The 16105-nt window shown below is 40.3% G+C and overlaps 1 protein-coding gene across 7 annotated transcripts in view; it reads left to right on the top strand.

Annotated features, from left to right (window-relative positions):
• Nucleotides 1–16105, top strand: part of OPHN1 (oligophrenin 1) — a 623734-nt gene that overhangs the window by 595333 nt on the left and 12296 nt on the right. For 6 of the 7 annotated variants that reach the window (XM_070461913.1, XM_070461912.1, XM_070461911.1 and 3 more), the window contains 4 exons: nucleotides 2146–2311; nucleotides 3387–3437; nucleotides 7619–7660; nucleotides 8884–13088. In XM_070461913.1, the coding sequence (XP_070318014.1) occupies nucleotides 2146–2311; nucleotides 3387–3437; nucleotides 7619–7652 (251 nt within the window). In that variant the 3' untranslated portion in view covers nucleotides 7653–7660; nucleotides 8884–13088. Of the gene's footprint in view, nucleotides 1–2145; nucleotides 2312–3386; nucleotides 3438–7618; nucleotides 7661–8883; nucleotides 13089–16105 lie in introns of those variants that run through there. The other variant, XM_070461909.1, reaches the window with a different exon arrangement.

The following is a 16105-nucleotide window of genomic DNA, read 5'->3' as shown; positions in this document are numbered from 1 at the left end:
GAAATTACCTATGCCAGGTGGAATGTTCAGAGGATTGAGATTTGAGCTGAGTGTTTAGGGGTGGTTTCAGTACAGATCAGGCTTCCCTGGTGGCTCAGAGGGTCCCTGGTTGCGTCTGCCTGCAACATGGGACACCCAGGTTTGATACCTGGATCAGGAAGATCCCCTGGAGAAGGAAATGGCAACCCACTTCAGTATTCTTGCCTGGAGAATCCCATGGACAGAGGAGCCTACAGTCCACAATAGGCTACAGTCCACGGGGTCGCAAAGAGTCAGACACGACTAAGCAACTTCACTTTCTTTCTTTTCTTTTTCTTTCAATACAGATCAAACATGAAAACAGGGGTATATATCAGACAAGAAGCAGGGCAGAGTCTAACGCTTACTTATCCCAGCTGTCAGCTAGGTGCTCTCTGTCAACCATCTAATTTAGTTCTTACAACTACCATGTGAGGAGGGGTTATTATACCCATTTCTCAGATGAATACCTTGGTAGTCAAAGAGTTGAAATAACTGTCTAGGGTCTCACAGCTTAGAAGTAGCAGAACAAGGCCTGAAAACCAGATCTGCCCAACTCAAGACTCTGTACTTTCCACACTGTATCATACTATCTCATCTAGAAATAAGAACCAGGGGATTGCTTTGATAGGGCCACTGAGGAGACTGATTTAACAAAAGTAGAGCTGGAGTTAAAGTCCAGTGTTAGTGCCTGGGATAATAATTTGGGACCAACTCATAGAGGGCCTTGAATTTTTGCTAGGGAGTTTGAACTTTATCCTGTACATTTTATAGCCACTGAGAAAACCTTTAAGGAGAAGAAAAACAATTTGCAAATACTTAAGGATTATGGATGAAAGTTGATATTTTTTACATTTACCTTAAAAAGTTTTATAGAAGAAAAAATGATTATCAAGGTTTACTGACAAAAATTGAGTGAATATCAAAATCTGCTAATACCCTTGCATAGTTGCACATGTGTCTATTTCCAGATGCTGTTCATCAGGCCATGAATATTTCTGTGGCCTTTTCTTCAGTTAATAGTATTTTATATGAATACATTCTTCACCTAGCCCAAATCCTTGTTAGTTCATGCATAGTATGTATTGGTTAAATGCTTGTAAGAATTTAATTATTTGCCTCTGTGCTTGAGTCTGACTTTTTGCTATTAAGAAGCATGTTTTGTGCTGATTGCTTATTTTTTCCTCTTGGGTTAATTTCTTTGGGTCTGGTCTTCAAAGTGGATCACCTGGATCAATGAGCATGAACTGTCTCATATATATTATTTTTCATTACATCCACATTGTTCCAGAATTCCTGATGTCAGACAATCTAGATAGAGAAAGCCCAATGTATAGTGCCACGAGCAATGTGTGCATGCATCTGTTTCAATATACTCCTGCCAGAACTGTTTTATTAAAAAAATTATGTGTATTTAGTTTGTGCTGAGTCACATGGAGACTAGAGACATAGAGGTAGAAAGTTCAGTTAGGAGATTGCTACAATAGTCAAGGTTTAAGTGAAAAGAACCTGATTTTTTGGTGATGATGACTATAACAAATTCACCATCAGATATTGACTAAGCACATGGTATGTGTCAGTCACAATACTAAACATGTTAGTACCTAAGTAAATTCTCTCAATGCCTCTGTAAGATAATGTATTGGTCTTAATTATATAGTTGAAGAAACTGAGACTGAGCAAATTGATACCCTCAGTTCAGTTCAGTTCAGTTCAGTCACTCAGTCGTGTCCAACTCTTTGCGACCCCAAGGACTGCAGCATGCCAGGCTTCCCTGTCTGTCACCAACTCCTGGAACTTGCTCAAACTCATGTCCATCCAGTCAGTGATCAGATATTGACTAAGCACCTGTTATGTGTATTATTGGTCTTTATATAGTTGAAGAAACTGAGACTGAGCAAATTGATATCCTAGGTGACACAAATATGAAGTTCCAGAGCTGGAGTTCAAACATAGACTATCTGAAGGGATAGCTGCTAGAATAACTTTTTTAATCCAGAGTTGTTAGTGACCAAAAAGAAATGGGGACCAAGAGATGTGGCCAATATCACTGCAATATTGGGTATCTCCTGAGGAGTAGTGTTCCATTTGACCAACTGTCCAAGTTCTTCTTGTTCTCTCTTCTAGGAGACTCTGACAATTTCGGCAAAGTGCGGCCTCCAGGAGAAAAGCCAACCATCATCCGACCCCCAGTGAGGCCTCCAGACCCTCCCTGCCGGGCAGCTACTACCCAGAAACCAGAACCAAAGCCAGATGTTATGGCTGGCAATGCAGGGGAAATCCCATCATCTGTGTAAGTCGGGCTTTTTTTCAACCTTGACCTAAAGCCCACCTTAGATCACTAAGAATGCTTTTAAGATTATCATTATGGTTGTAAAGGGTGTACAATGCCCTGGGGCATCATTCACTTCATAGTGAAGGGAACTGTCACAGACCAGCCCTGTTCAGAGTTTTCTACTCAACACTTAAGGCTGGGAGAGTTTTCCTAAGCTGAAGTGTTTAAAACTTAATGCATGATAGGAGACCCATTTTTCTTAGTCACCCTGATCTCTGTAGGGTAATAAGATTACCTGCTGCTTCCATGCTTCCTTGGCTCTAGAAATTTTTTATCTTATTATTACTACTTGTTTTAAAAGTAATTTAATGAAAAGATTTGTTCATTTTACTTGTACTTTAAGACTTTTTTTTAAAAAAGAGAAAGTATGATTTAAAAATTTTTCCAAAATGACTCATTCTCCAGAGAGCATCTTACAGGATAAGAACAGAACTGATATCCAGCAGGCCTTCCTGAGGCTGTTTTGCAAGCCAAGAAACCAGGGATAGAGCAGCTAAGATGGGGCCACAGCATCTCTCAGGGACCAGCCTTGTTTGGTCACAAAACTAGCCTGGCTGGCCTCTCCTTAGCCAGTGCCTGGGACCCCTCTAAGTATACTGCCTCCTGGTTTTCCTTTTTCTTGTGTTTATTGTCTCATAATTGTAAAATTGAGGAAGTAAGAAAATAAAAGCCTCTACCACTTGGACTGATTAGCTAAGTGTATTTACAAAATGCCAAAAGCTATACTCTGAAACCAAGAACTTGTTTCACTTATTTCTCCCAAGAGTAGCCTGAATGCATATCATACTTAGACCATTCTGAACCAAGGGGAAACAGAGGGTATCAGCCATAGCCTTGGGGGTGTCTATGGTGTCTAAGCCATTTCACATTCTGATATGCAGATTTTCCCTCAGACACAGATCCTTTGCAAGCTAAGGCAGAGCGTGGTATTGGTGGCCTGTCTGGTTCATATTTTATTCTCCTTTCCATTGGCCATTGGTTCTCACACATATTTCAGAGCAGTTCATGGGACTTGGTTGGCTTCTGTTTGCAGAGTGGCTTCCAGGACCAGATTCTTTGAAACAGCTTCCCGGAAAACAGGAAGGTAAGAGATGCAGGTGACAGAACTAAAACCAAATCACTTTTTAATAAATGCATCATGAGTGTGTCATTTACTCTCTTAACATTCTCCTTTTCTATTTATCTGTAGCTCTGTCTCTGTCTGACTGTGTTTGTTCCTTTCCCTCCCCCAACACTGTCTTTCTGTCTCCCCAATCTTAACTTGTGTTTCTGTCTTTTCCCTATACCTGTGTGTCTCTCTGCCTTAGTCACACTTACCTATTTGCTTCTTTTTTTTTTTACCTATTTGCTTCTTTTACACTATTTCTTTCTCTGTCTCTGTAATTCTCAGTCTCTTTCTCTCTTTTTGTGCTTTTCTGCTTGTCTCTGTTTCTTTGTCTCTCAGTTTCCCTATCTCTTTGACTCTTTTTCTGTCTCTCTCTCTCTCCATGTCTCTCTTTCTTTGTCTATCTCTGTATTTGTTGTCTTTGCCTCTCTGACTCTGTTTTTCAATCTCTCTCTCTCTCTCTCTCTCTCACACACACACACACACACACACACATGAGTATTCACATGCCAAGTGGTATTGCAAAAATTTTATGCTCATTGTAGGCCCTTTTTTGTTAGTTTGCTTATTTAGATCCCATTTTATTCTAAAAGGGCAACTGATAGAAATATATAGAGTGCAATATTCTAACATAAACAGCCTTAGAATAAACGTAGTCCTGATTTCAGAGGTAAGCATTAGACTTAAGTGGTTGTTTTCAAACTGGCTGCACATATAAATCACCTGGAAAATTTTGAGGGAAAAGAAAATGAACACAGATTCCTGCCTTCCACTCTAGACTCATTAAAACAGAATCTCCAGGAGTAGGGCCTGGGAATCTAGGTTTTTACATTTCTTTCCTTTCTTCCTTCCAATTAATTTGTTTTTAAATTCTTCAAGTGCTGGTATAGACTTTTCAAGGCCTATCATTTGGGACCCTTTAGATTGGAACAGCTGGAGAAATGATTGCTTATCCTTCATGGACTCGACTCTTCTGTGAGTTTACTTAGTGTTGCTTATCAGAGAGTTCAAAATTGTGTTTCCTGGTGGGAGATAGCAGTGTAACTCTTCTGGGTGTTCAGTTAAAAGCAGAGTAATATGCCTTTACCAGCACTGGAGCTGGGATAGGTTAGACATCATTTTAGTTAAAACTGTGGGCCCTGACTCACCAGGACATGATTCTGAATAGCAGGCCACTCAAATTCTGCTTGGCAGTCAGTCACACGGAACTCTAGTCTAGACCAAATTCTCCTTAGACAATAATTTACCATTTATTCTACCATAACAGATGAAAGTGAGATCAAAGCCCTAGATTTCTCTTACTGATATAATGAAGATAAAGTTTTTTTAAAAAAACAAAAGAAGATAAAGTTTTTGAAGCAGGCTTAATCAGATAGGCTTGGGGGGGGGGAAGGAAAAACAGAATGAGACACCTTAATATTCTTAAAGCATCTGCCTATAAGCAGGACTATTTACTACCTCTGGGTAGTCCTTCCTCCCTCCCTAGGATAAGCCATATGATAAATAAATACCAGGAAAATAGAATAAAACAATCTTGAATTAACAGAGTGAACTGGGCATATCTAAAGGAAAGCTTTTTAGAGGTAGTGGAATCGAGATGGAGCTTGAAAGATGGGTAGAATACACTGAAAATGAGAAGGATTGTTCTGTAGCCTTGAACAGGGACCCAAGGCGTTGAGCTGTATATGTACTAGGCATGAACAAAGTCCAGTAGAATCTTTAAGGCAGCTTGATTGCTAATAGGGAAACTATAGCCAAACTGGTGTTGAAAATGTGGAAAGATTGGTAACCATTGCCTAGGTTGCCATATTTGTCATAGTGCTCAGAGAAGTCTTGGACCAACTGCAACATAGGGTACTATGGCCAAAGCAGGCACTTCAGGATGGAGGATGACCCTACCAGTCCTATGTTCAAGCCTCTGGAACCTAAATTTAATCCTCTTCCTTATCTCCAGATTCTATCTTGGCAGGAGTGTGTGTAAGACCAAGGTGGGTACACCAGTTCTCCAATATGTCATGAGTCACCCTCCTAGGTACCTACAGATTCCTCCTACTCAGCATCCACATGACAAAAGCACTCCTTCCGTCTAGACCCATTTTTTTAAATTAATTAATTTATTTTAATTGTAGGCTAATTACTTTACAATATTGTGGTGGGTTTTGCCATACACTGACATGAATCAGTCACGGATGTACATATGTCCCCCCATCCTGAAACCCCTCTCCCTTCTCCTTCCCCATCCCATCCCTCTGGGTTTTCCCAGTGCACCGGCTTTGAGTGCCCTGTTTCATGCATTTAACTTGGACTGGTCATCTATTTCACATATGGTAATATACATGTTTCAATATTATTCTCTCAAATCATCTCACCCTTATCTTCTCCCACAGAGTCCAAAAGTCTCTTCTTTATATCTGTGTCTCTCTTGCTGTCTTGCATATAGGGCCATCATTACCATCTTTCTAAATTCCATATATATGTGTTAATATACTGTATTGGTGTTTTTCTTTCTGACCCCAGTTTTGCAACCACCATTTTCATCAGTACATCTACATGCTGGCTGCTGGTCAAAATTCTTAGACTAGCCACAGTCAATCTCATCTCATCTCTAATGAAAATGATAATCTATTTAACCTTTGCTGTGCCCCTTTTCGCCTCCAATTTGTACACCTGACTATATGTAATCTGATATTTGAATGACCTCACTTCTCATTTATCTCCCTTATATAACAATTTAAAAATTAAAAACTCAAAAGAAGAGAAAAGAGGGGAAAGTATTTCAGTAAGGCAGAACTGCTTGTGCAATGCAGGTTTACAAAGTGATTAGTGTTCCACTTTAGCTGGAATGTGGGGGTGAGGGGAAGGAAGCTCAGCTGGAAGTGAGGCCAGGAAGATGGATTGGGGCCAGATTGTAAAGGCCTTATATAACATACCAAGGAGTTCAGTCTTTATTCTTTAGTCATTACGGAGAACTTAAAAGTTTAAAAACATGACAATGCATATTCTAATCTGCATGAATTATTTTGAAATACACACACATTTTGTTGGTAATGAGGAAGATAGGAGAGTAAAACCTGAAGGCAGTGAGACCAATTAGGAGGCTAATCATCCTAGCATGAGTTGATGAGGTCCTGATATATGGCATTGTTAGCAGGAATAGAATGAAAGGATAGATTTGAGGTAGACTCAGTAAGACCTTAATGACTTTTCAAATATGGAACATTGGAGAAGGATTAAGAGAGAAAAAATCTAACTTGGACAGCTGGGTAGATGGTAGCAATAGTTAATCATGGTGAAACAGGTTTTGTGGAAAACTTTCTCTGCTCAGTTTTGGACACAGTGTGTATGAAGATTCTGTGGGACACCTAGATAGTAATGACCGATGGGTAGCTACAACTTAGACTAGTAATTGGTACTGGACCTACATACGTTTAGGGGTAGAATTATTGAGTAGAGCCACTGTACAAATTTATTCACATATACTGCAATATGAATAGTAGACTTTGGGGTGGGGGTGTCTCAGTGCTTGATGGGGATTGAAATCATGAATGGGAATAAGATCACTCAGGGAGTAGGTATAAATAGACTCAAGAGAGAATAGAAAAACAATGTTGAGAACATAGCCCTGGGACCAGCTGTTGTCTGGGATTTTTTGCCCACATTATATGGACCTTAATTCTCCAGGATTTTCTCTTTCCTCCAACTATCTCTAGACAAGGTGACCGTAGGACTGATCTAAAGACATCAAGAGGCCAGGCAAAGCTTGTTTGGTCTCTGAGGCAAAAGAAGATTCATATTTCATAGAAGGCATTTGCCTTCCCTCATTGCCCTTCTGTCATTGGAGATAATCATAGAATGTAGTCTTTGGTCTTAGGCCAATTTCTCTGGTCTCCCCTAGCCTCCCATTGTATGACACTCAAAGGATCGTGGTAGCACCTGAAAGATGTTTTTGGGTCTGGGACACTGGGCTGTCTAAATCTGCTAGAGAGATAGCCTAACCTATAAGCATGGAGTGAGATGTTTTGAAATACTGGGACGGAATCACTTCCTAATTTTTCAAATAGCCTGATTGGCACTGTCTCAGAAAGTGTTTGCCACTTGTTTGCCTTTCCAGTTCTGATTTCTAGAGTCTTAGTGAAATGTCTTTCATCCTTTACCCACAGTTCTCAAGGCAGACTTCCTGGAGATGAGAGTTGAGGCCTCAGGTATGTAGTATCCTCTTCTGATTACAAAACCTTGTTACACACATGCCTTCTTTATGAGATCTGAGTTTTTGAGAACTGGAATGCCATGTAGGTCCAGAGCCTGGGAATTCACCTCCGTGGCTCAGTTTACTACTTTGTAATTACATGACCCTTATACTTACTGTTGTTTAATACTGAGGTTCTCTATGTTTTTAAGTTTCCTTTCTCTTTCCTTTCTTTCTCTCTCAACCAAACTACAGTATAATTTTATGAATTGCCTTTGAATCAAAGTCATTAGGAATCCTAGATTGTGATATGTGGGGCAATTACATTTCCTTTCCTGGGCCTCAATTTCCTAATATGTAAAATGAAATGTTTGGAACCTTTTAATTCTGACATCCTTTGGGTCTGTAAGAATATCAGTAAACACTCATTTGATACTTTGGTAGGTCCCAAGAGTCTACCTTAGTATTTGTAGAGGGATTTCATTCCTTCAGCCCAAATCACTATTTCATACTCCTTGAACCTTCATCCGTAGTTCTTTATATGTGTCAAATGCAAAGCACTTTCACATCCATTAACTCATTTAGTCCATATCAAATGTCAGAAATAAGGAAGATAATATGTACTTTCACTAAACATATAAAGAAACTGAGGTTCACAGGGGATACATAACTTACTAAGATCACCAGAGCCATGGAGATCATGGAAATTTCTTTCTCTGCCTAGAAGTTCTGATTGACAATCAGATTGTTGGCATGCTATAAACCAATACATGCATAAACAAGATCCAAGTATCTGGAGCAGAGCTTTCCATGTACTCCCCTTCCTTCCTTTTATTCCTATCACTGCCAGTCCTCAGAGGTCTGTGGGTAGATAAGCTTTTTCTTATCAGCTCTCATGAAGGTAAAGTCCCAGTTAAAGGAAATCTGGAGTTATTGTAGGGCCATAGAGGCAGTGACCATTCTGCAAGGGGCGGGGGGTAATCTCAGAGATATCAGGCTTCTATATCCCTTATAGACTTTTTGAGGATTAGAGTTCAAGCTAAAGACACAGGGTTTCCAGCCCTGATTATAGCACCATATTGGGACTGGTCTATGGAATCTGAGTTATAAGGGCTTTTTCCTAGCCAGCTGCTGTTGCTGAGCAGATTTGCTACCTACCACGAGAGGCCCTACTGCCCAGTGGCTATTAAGTGCTTAACCAATCATAGCTAATTCCTTACTCTCTTCTTTCCCTTTCAGGTTGTAAAATCCTTGGCCTCAGGGGACCCTTTCCAGGTTCTAGAAGGGTCTTCTTCAAATCCTTGTGTGCTGAAGAGCAGATTCTTCCTGTCCCTGCACCTTCAGGCTCTGGGAGGCTATAAAATAAGGGGCACATGTCCTATACACGTTTATTTCTCCTTTGTATTCTGTCTTCATTCCCCTAGAAGGTCTATCTAGAGCTCCTATAAGACTGTGAATGGCTGAACTCCCTCAAGCCAGACTGCAGAAACCAAGCTATCCACTGACCTGAGTTGAAGAGAGGAGCTCAGTTTTCAACTGTTCTCTGAACTTCCTGCCTCCTCAAAAGGCCATCTATCTCTGAAAGATTTGGGGCTAAAGATTGATCTTAGAAGTCTTACCCTGAACTAAAAGTTACTTGAGTTGGGGCCATTGCTTACCCTGGAAGTAGGGGAGTAGGAATATTTGCTGAACTTCGGAGGCTCTTACCATGTCTCTTACTGAAGATATGGACCCTAGTGCCAGTTTGGAGCTCTGGCATGGTACTACATTGCCAAGAATGCATCTGCTCCTATGGGCCAGACAGAATGAGTGACACCTCTACAATCCCTCCAATGTGGACTCAGGAAGGTGGCCTTCCTGCTTTTGCATACAGCCACTTAGGACAAATCTGCAAAGCATGTTTTGCATGTCAAAGCCTATGTCTGTTTGAATTATTCTTCTTCCTGCTTTGTCCTAACAGCTTCCTTTCCAAGCAATCAGAAAGAAACAAAAGCTTAAAACAGTTCTTTTTTTTTTTTTTTTTTTAAAGGCAGACTGTGTGTGTTCTGTAGGAGTTCCATTTTGGGATCAAATGCTGGGGAAAATTGTTAAAATGGATAAAAAGGCCAGGTAGTTGTCACTGTTGTTTCATGTTTGCTTTTTGAAGATAAGCTCTTTTATCATCTGAAAGAAACAGTTCTTAACCCAGTATCTATGGACTCAGGAACTTCATAAAGCCTCTGAAATGGTATGCAGACTTCCACAACAATGTGTCTTTTCTGAGGAAATGGTCCATAACATTCTAGTGAATTTCAAATTGGACCTGTGACATAATAAAGATTAAGAACCGCAGCCCTTGAGACAAAATTTTGACTCTTTTTACAATTCCTAAAATAATTGATTAGAAAGGGCTTTTAGTATTATTTAGTCAAACTGCTTAGTTTACTATTGGGTAAACTCAGGCAGGGCAAGTTAGCAGCCGTGCCTAAACAAGATCCAAGGTTCTTTCAATTATACCATGCTTACCAAGCAAAGGACCTCATGACTGGTAGCTTTAGGGGCCACCATTTTGATAGTTTGACTTTTACCCTCTTTCTTGAGCCACATATACTTGCCACCAAGTGGGACTTCCAGAACTAAGCTCCCGGTCTTCCTCATTTGATGTTTCAATCATTGGAAAGGAACTAAAACACAATTAATTAGTGAATTGAGTCAGAAATCTGACAAGTAGACATTTCTGATTCCTATTTGTTGAAGAGAAGCTGCTGAAAAAAGTGTCACCACTTGTTTCCACACAGGTGCCTTGATTTAAGGGTAGGTTTTAAGATAGCCTGTCTTTAGGATCTGTGTAATTATTGGGTTGGCCAAAAATTCATTCAGGTTTTTCCATATGATGGTACAGAAAAACCCAAATGAACTTTTTGATCAACCCAATATAATGTGGTCCAGTATGAGAGAAAGGACTTTCCTACTAGACTCTTCTAGCAAGGCCCTGCTAGTGCACTTACAATAGTACCAAGAAGAAGCATAGACATGGAGAAAAGAGGAGGCGAGAGGAGGTGATGAGAAGAGAATGCATGCATGCAGTAACCAACTCTGAGATGCCTTTGGAACAGTGTTACTGAAAGGCAATAGCTACTTTCAAGATTTAACTCTAAATATGGCTTATTGATGAGTTAGTGACATGTTATCTGACATAAACACACTGAGAGCCTTTGTGGAAGTAATTTAGTAGAAATTTGACAACATTCTTAATGAAGGTGTGCCCAAGTGGCCATATTGAACTCTCAGCTCTACCCAGTCTCAAAGGCCAAGTTGCTAAGAAACCAGAAGCAAGCAAGCCAAGTGGCCACCATTCTACCTGCTGCTCACCCCCAAACAGAATCTCTGTGAGGCCTGGTGGACTCAGTCAGGAAATACTCATTGAGCCCTAATCTCACAGCTGCGGACTCTCTGCTCTGTCCCATTAGATGACTAACTAAACCAAGCAGGTATGCAGATTTTAGCCACAGAAGCAGTGTCCATTCGAGCCTTGGTACTTTTGAAGATATTAGAGACATGGTTTCACTGTGGTTTCCTTGGGGGGAAATTTGTATTCCACCACAAATATTGAGAGATTATTGGGAACCAGAGAAAGTGAAAGTCACTCAGTTGTGTCCAACTGTTTGCGACCCCATGGACTGTAGTCCATGGAATTCTCCAGGCCAGAATACTAGAATGGCTAGCCTTTCCCTTCTCCAGGGGATCTTCCCAACCCAGGGATTGAACCCAGGTCTCCTGCATTGCAAGCGGATTCTTTACCAGCTGAGCCACAAGGGAAGTCCGAGAACCAGAGAAAGATACCACAATTCCAGTGGAATATGTGTCCCCAAAATGTGGCTGTGAGATTGCTATGTGTTTCCTGGGACACAGATCAAGAACCTGGTCTAAAGAGTTGGGACCACCAGTCTGGCTGGAAGCCAAGAGCAGTGACTGTTCCTGCCCTGGGCTATACTCAAAGAACTACAAAGAATGAACCTCAGCATCTACCCTTTTGTTCTTTGATTTAAAGAGAAAAAGCTTCTGTGAAATGAGATTGACTTGACTTGGGGTTGATGGATAGTCATTCAGAAGAGGCTATGGCAAAGGGTTGATAATTGTAGTGTGTCAATTATAGGAAATTATCTGCATACCTCAGTCAGCAGGCTAGAGAAACTGGCAATGGATGAACTTGAACTGACAGTGATAGCATTTATTAAGCACCTACTAAGTGCTAGGTGCTTCATATATATTAAATCCTTTAGCCCTACAACAATCATACAAGTGGGTGCTATCCTCATCTTTCAGGTAAAGGATTTATGGCCCAGCAGGCTAAAATAACTGGCGCAAGGTCACACAAGTAAACAGAACTGTTATTCTAATCCAGGTCTCTCTGATTCTGCATCCCATGTTGTTTTCCTTTTGTAATATAAAGGCCATATTACTGGAGCTGACTTGATTCTCTGACTCTTGCCTGATTAACAAAATATTAAAAGGCAAGCATTTGAGGGGAAGGAGGGAATGCAGGTCCAATTTACTGGGGAAGAAAAAACTGGGCTGAAAGCGATTTCTGTTATGTTTCCTCCTCCCATTCAGTATGACCATTTGTTAAGGTTTTAAAAAGGATCATTTGCTTTTACCTTGTGACACAAAGGATTTATTTTTTGTTGGTAGTTGTCAAATCCTTGGCTTAGCTGCTTTTCAAAGAAAAAAAGGCCCTTCTATATGTCTGTTACTTCCCCAAAGTTCTAGCATGTGCAGTGTCACCCTGAGACTGGTGGTATCCACACATGTAGTTTGAGAAGATGAAACGATCTTGGTGCTTCTGCAATACTTGATGCCTTGGGATCAAATCCCTATTAAGGGTTTTCTGTGATGACAGCAAAAGTTAAGAAATGATTTAGAATAAAAAATATTATTGAATTTTTTGTTTAAAAAATATGAGGGATATTGTCCAGCCACTGAGGGGCAAAATTCAGCATCCAAGTTGAGTAATAAGTGGTGTTATGTAGACTATTTCTAAAATAAGTTGCTATTGTACGAAAGAATCCTTTCCTTTTCAAGAAGTTCTTTAATTCTGTAATAACTAGAATAAATAAAGTAACAAAAAAGTGCTTCTGTGACTAGAAAAAATTGCTTTTGAGAGAATGTAGATCAATGATACTATGTTTAATGTACCTGCCTCTAATGGCCTTGACACATTACAATCCCAGAAAAAGCTTCAGAAGCATTTAAAAAATGCAGAGAAAAGCAAGATACCTTGAAGAGATGTTTTTGATGAAGAAAAGCCTCCATTTTCATAAGGAAAAGAATCATTTGATACCAAGGACATTAATAGATCCTAGAAAGATGCCTTTATGAAATACATATGTAACATCAGAAGAAAAAGAATTAAATCCTGGAGTACATTCACATGACTTTTAATAAAGTATACAGACTGTCCAGTATTAATGGCCTCTATCTGCAGTTTTGTCATGGAAACAATCTTTGAGCATATTATGCATGATCCAATCATTGTTCCTATTGTCTTCTGTATTTCTAAGGAAATATAGGGCCCAGAATCTGTTTGTACCCAGGGATCTCCATCTACAGTCTATTTTGCACCAAGTCCAGTTATTCCTTAAGGCCTCACAACATCACTGTGTGAAAATGACAGCCCCGTTCTACAGATAAGAAAACTTGAGACTCAGGAAGATGAGAAATAATTTGCCCAATGTCATACAGTTAGGGACTGATTAAAAACCCAGCACTAAAAGCCACAGGAGCATTCCTGTTTCTAATATAGCACACTACTCCAAGTGGTAAAGGAATTCTGACAGTAAATGGAGATGATGTTTAGAAATGAGACTAACAACATCTGCAAGTCTTGCTACTCAAAATATGGTCCATAATCAGCCTCAGCATCAGTATTACCTGGGAGCTTATGAGAAATACAGATTCCTGGGCCCCATCCCAGACATCTGAAATCAAAATTTGTATTTTAATAAGATATCCAGGAGATAACTATGCACATTAAAATTTGAGAAGCACAGACTGTAAGCCAAAATAGGTTGAGGAAGTAGATATCTTGGTGAGGTAAAGACCAAAAATGGTAGAGAAAACCAATCTGGTATGTTGGAAATGTTTACAAAGTTTGTGTCCATAGCTGCCTGCTTCTTACATTGCTTTGTACATGGTCTTATACTTTGATGAAATATAAATGAAGTTTTTCTACTTCCAAGAATAGTGAAACCACCTTAAGACTGAAAGTTATCTGAGTTTCAAATCTCTGAGCATTAAAAGCAATAGAAAGGCAGCATGGAGTATTGTAAAGAGTTCATTCAGGAGTGTTGGGGGTCCAGACTCACTCCTTGCTGCCTGTCTGTAATGCTGAGCAAGTCTCCCCTAAATTGTCTCCCTTTAAACCAGGTAGTCTCAAAAGGTATTTTCAGTTTTGACATTCAGTTATTCTCAACTGTGGATTTTAACTACAGTCAACCTTGTAATGAAAGCATGGACAATTCTACTGGGTTTTGTCTGCCTAGAGATTAGTATCTTAGTTCACATGAGAAGGAGTATTCTGAGAGGAAATACCACAGTCATGACAAAGCTACATTAATGGAAATTGCAAGAAACTGGGAGAAGCATGACTCTAGTTAACTGATTTGAAATTGGCAAGTATTTTAATTAATGTATAACCAAGGCACCCATATTTTGGGAACCAGCTGCTTCAAACCACATACTTGGAAATCAACTCTTATATCCTGAATAGGGCATACTTAACAAAATTTAATAAAATTCCTCTAATGTGGGATTTGGGGGGTAGTTTATTGGGGGTAGGAGAGACTTGTAAAAAAGAGAAGACTCTTGCTCATCCTCCAGCTTGTATCTCTCCAGGTGATTCTGATGCTCATTAGCTGAAAACAACTAGTTATAATCTAACCTCTTAAAAATGGAGAAACAGAGAGGAGAAGGAACTGATCTAAGGTCACATGCCAAAGCCAATGGCAGAAAACAGGTGCTCAGTGTACCACCCCAAGGGTCTTTCAACTCTGCTTTCTTTGGGTGACTAGTTTACCAGAATCAAGATATCTGCTTCCAGCAGTAAGGCACACACTGGGAAGGATGAATATGCCTTCCATCTGAATACTTTGCTTCCATCACATGTTCACACTCATTTCTTTATTGAGGCTCAGAGAGATAACGTAACTTACTTGCCCAAGGTCACACAGATAGGAAATAGACTTGTACCTAGGTTTTCTGATTTCAGCTATGCTGCACTAGTTCTCTAGGAGAGAAGCAGTCCTCCAAACCCTCAGCACTTCTCCTGAGAAATGTCAGGAGCTGTAAGCTTTTAATTGCTTTAATACAGTTGTTTCAAAACAGATCAATATTTTCCCTACTGGAGAATATCCTAACAACTTTATAACTTGTAACTCTGCAGAGCACACTTAGGTCCATCATTTTGTTCTCAGACCCATAAAGTAGGTAAGACAAGGTATTAAGCCCTCATTTGACACATACAAAGTGAGGCACAAAACCACTGTATTAATTTTCTATTGCTGCTGTAAAAAACGATGACAAACTTAGTAGCCCATCATGCTCCTTTGTCCATGGAATTCTTCAGGCAAGAATACTGAAGTGGTGAGTCATTTGCTTCTCTAAGGGATCTTCCTAACCCAATGCATGTCTCCTGCATTGCAGGCAGATTCGTTACTGTGTGAGCCACCATCTGCTATATGCCAAATGTGAGTCTTAGTGCTTTGCATGAGTTTACTAAATTTGTCCAGATAATATTCCTATGAGGTAAGTACTGGCATTAGCCTCATTTTACAGGTGAGAAAACTGAGGAACAGAATAGTTACATAATTTCCCCACATTCCCTCAGCCAGAAAAGGGTGACTTCAGGATTCAAATTCAGATTTTGTGCATGTGTGCTAAGTTGCTTCACTCAAGTCCGACTCTATGCAACCCTATGGACTGTAGCCTGTCAGGCTCCTCTGTCCATGGGATTCTCCAGGCAAGAATACTGGAACAGGTTGCCATGCCCTCCTCCAGGGAATCTTCCCAACCCAGGATCAAACCCACATCACTTACGTCTCCTGCAGTGGCAGGTGGTTTCTTTACCACTAGCGCCACCTGGGAAGCCCACAAACTGAGACCATTCCCAATTCTCCTAGAGGAGACATAAAAGTCAAATCAATGTCCCTTGCACCTTTGATGCTCTAAGCTTGCCCTCAGAGCCCTGGCATTCTGATAACCCAAGTCAGCACAGCTGAATATCCTGAAGGAGTCAGAGACTTGCTGTGTTTTATGGGGTCAGTGGGGGGCTTTCCCATTGGCCCAACAGTAAAGAATCTTCCTGCAGTGCAGTAGATGCAGGTTCAATCCCTGGGCCAGGAAGATCCCTGGAGGAGGGTATGGCAACCCACTCCAGTATTCTTGCCTGGAGAATCCCATGGACAGAGGAGCCTGGCAGGCTACA

The sequence above is a fragment of the Odocoileus virginianus genome, chromosome X (genome assembly GCF_023699985.2).
Source record: "Odocoileus virginianus isolate 20LAN1187 ecotype Illinois chromosome X, Ovbor_1.2, whole genome shotgun sequence".
Classification (NCBI taxonomy): domain Eukaryota; kingdom Metazoa; phylum Chordata; class Mammalia; order Artiodactyla; family Cervidae; genus Odocoileus; species Odocoileus virginianus.
Note: the sequence above shows the minus strand (reverse complement) of the source record. Positions and strands in the feature narration are given on the sequence as shown.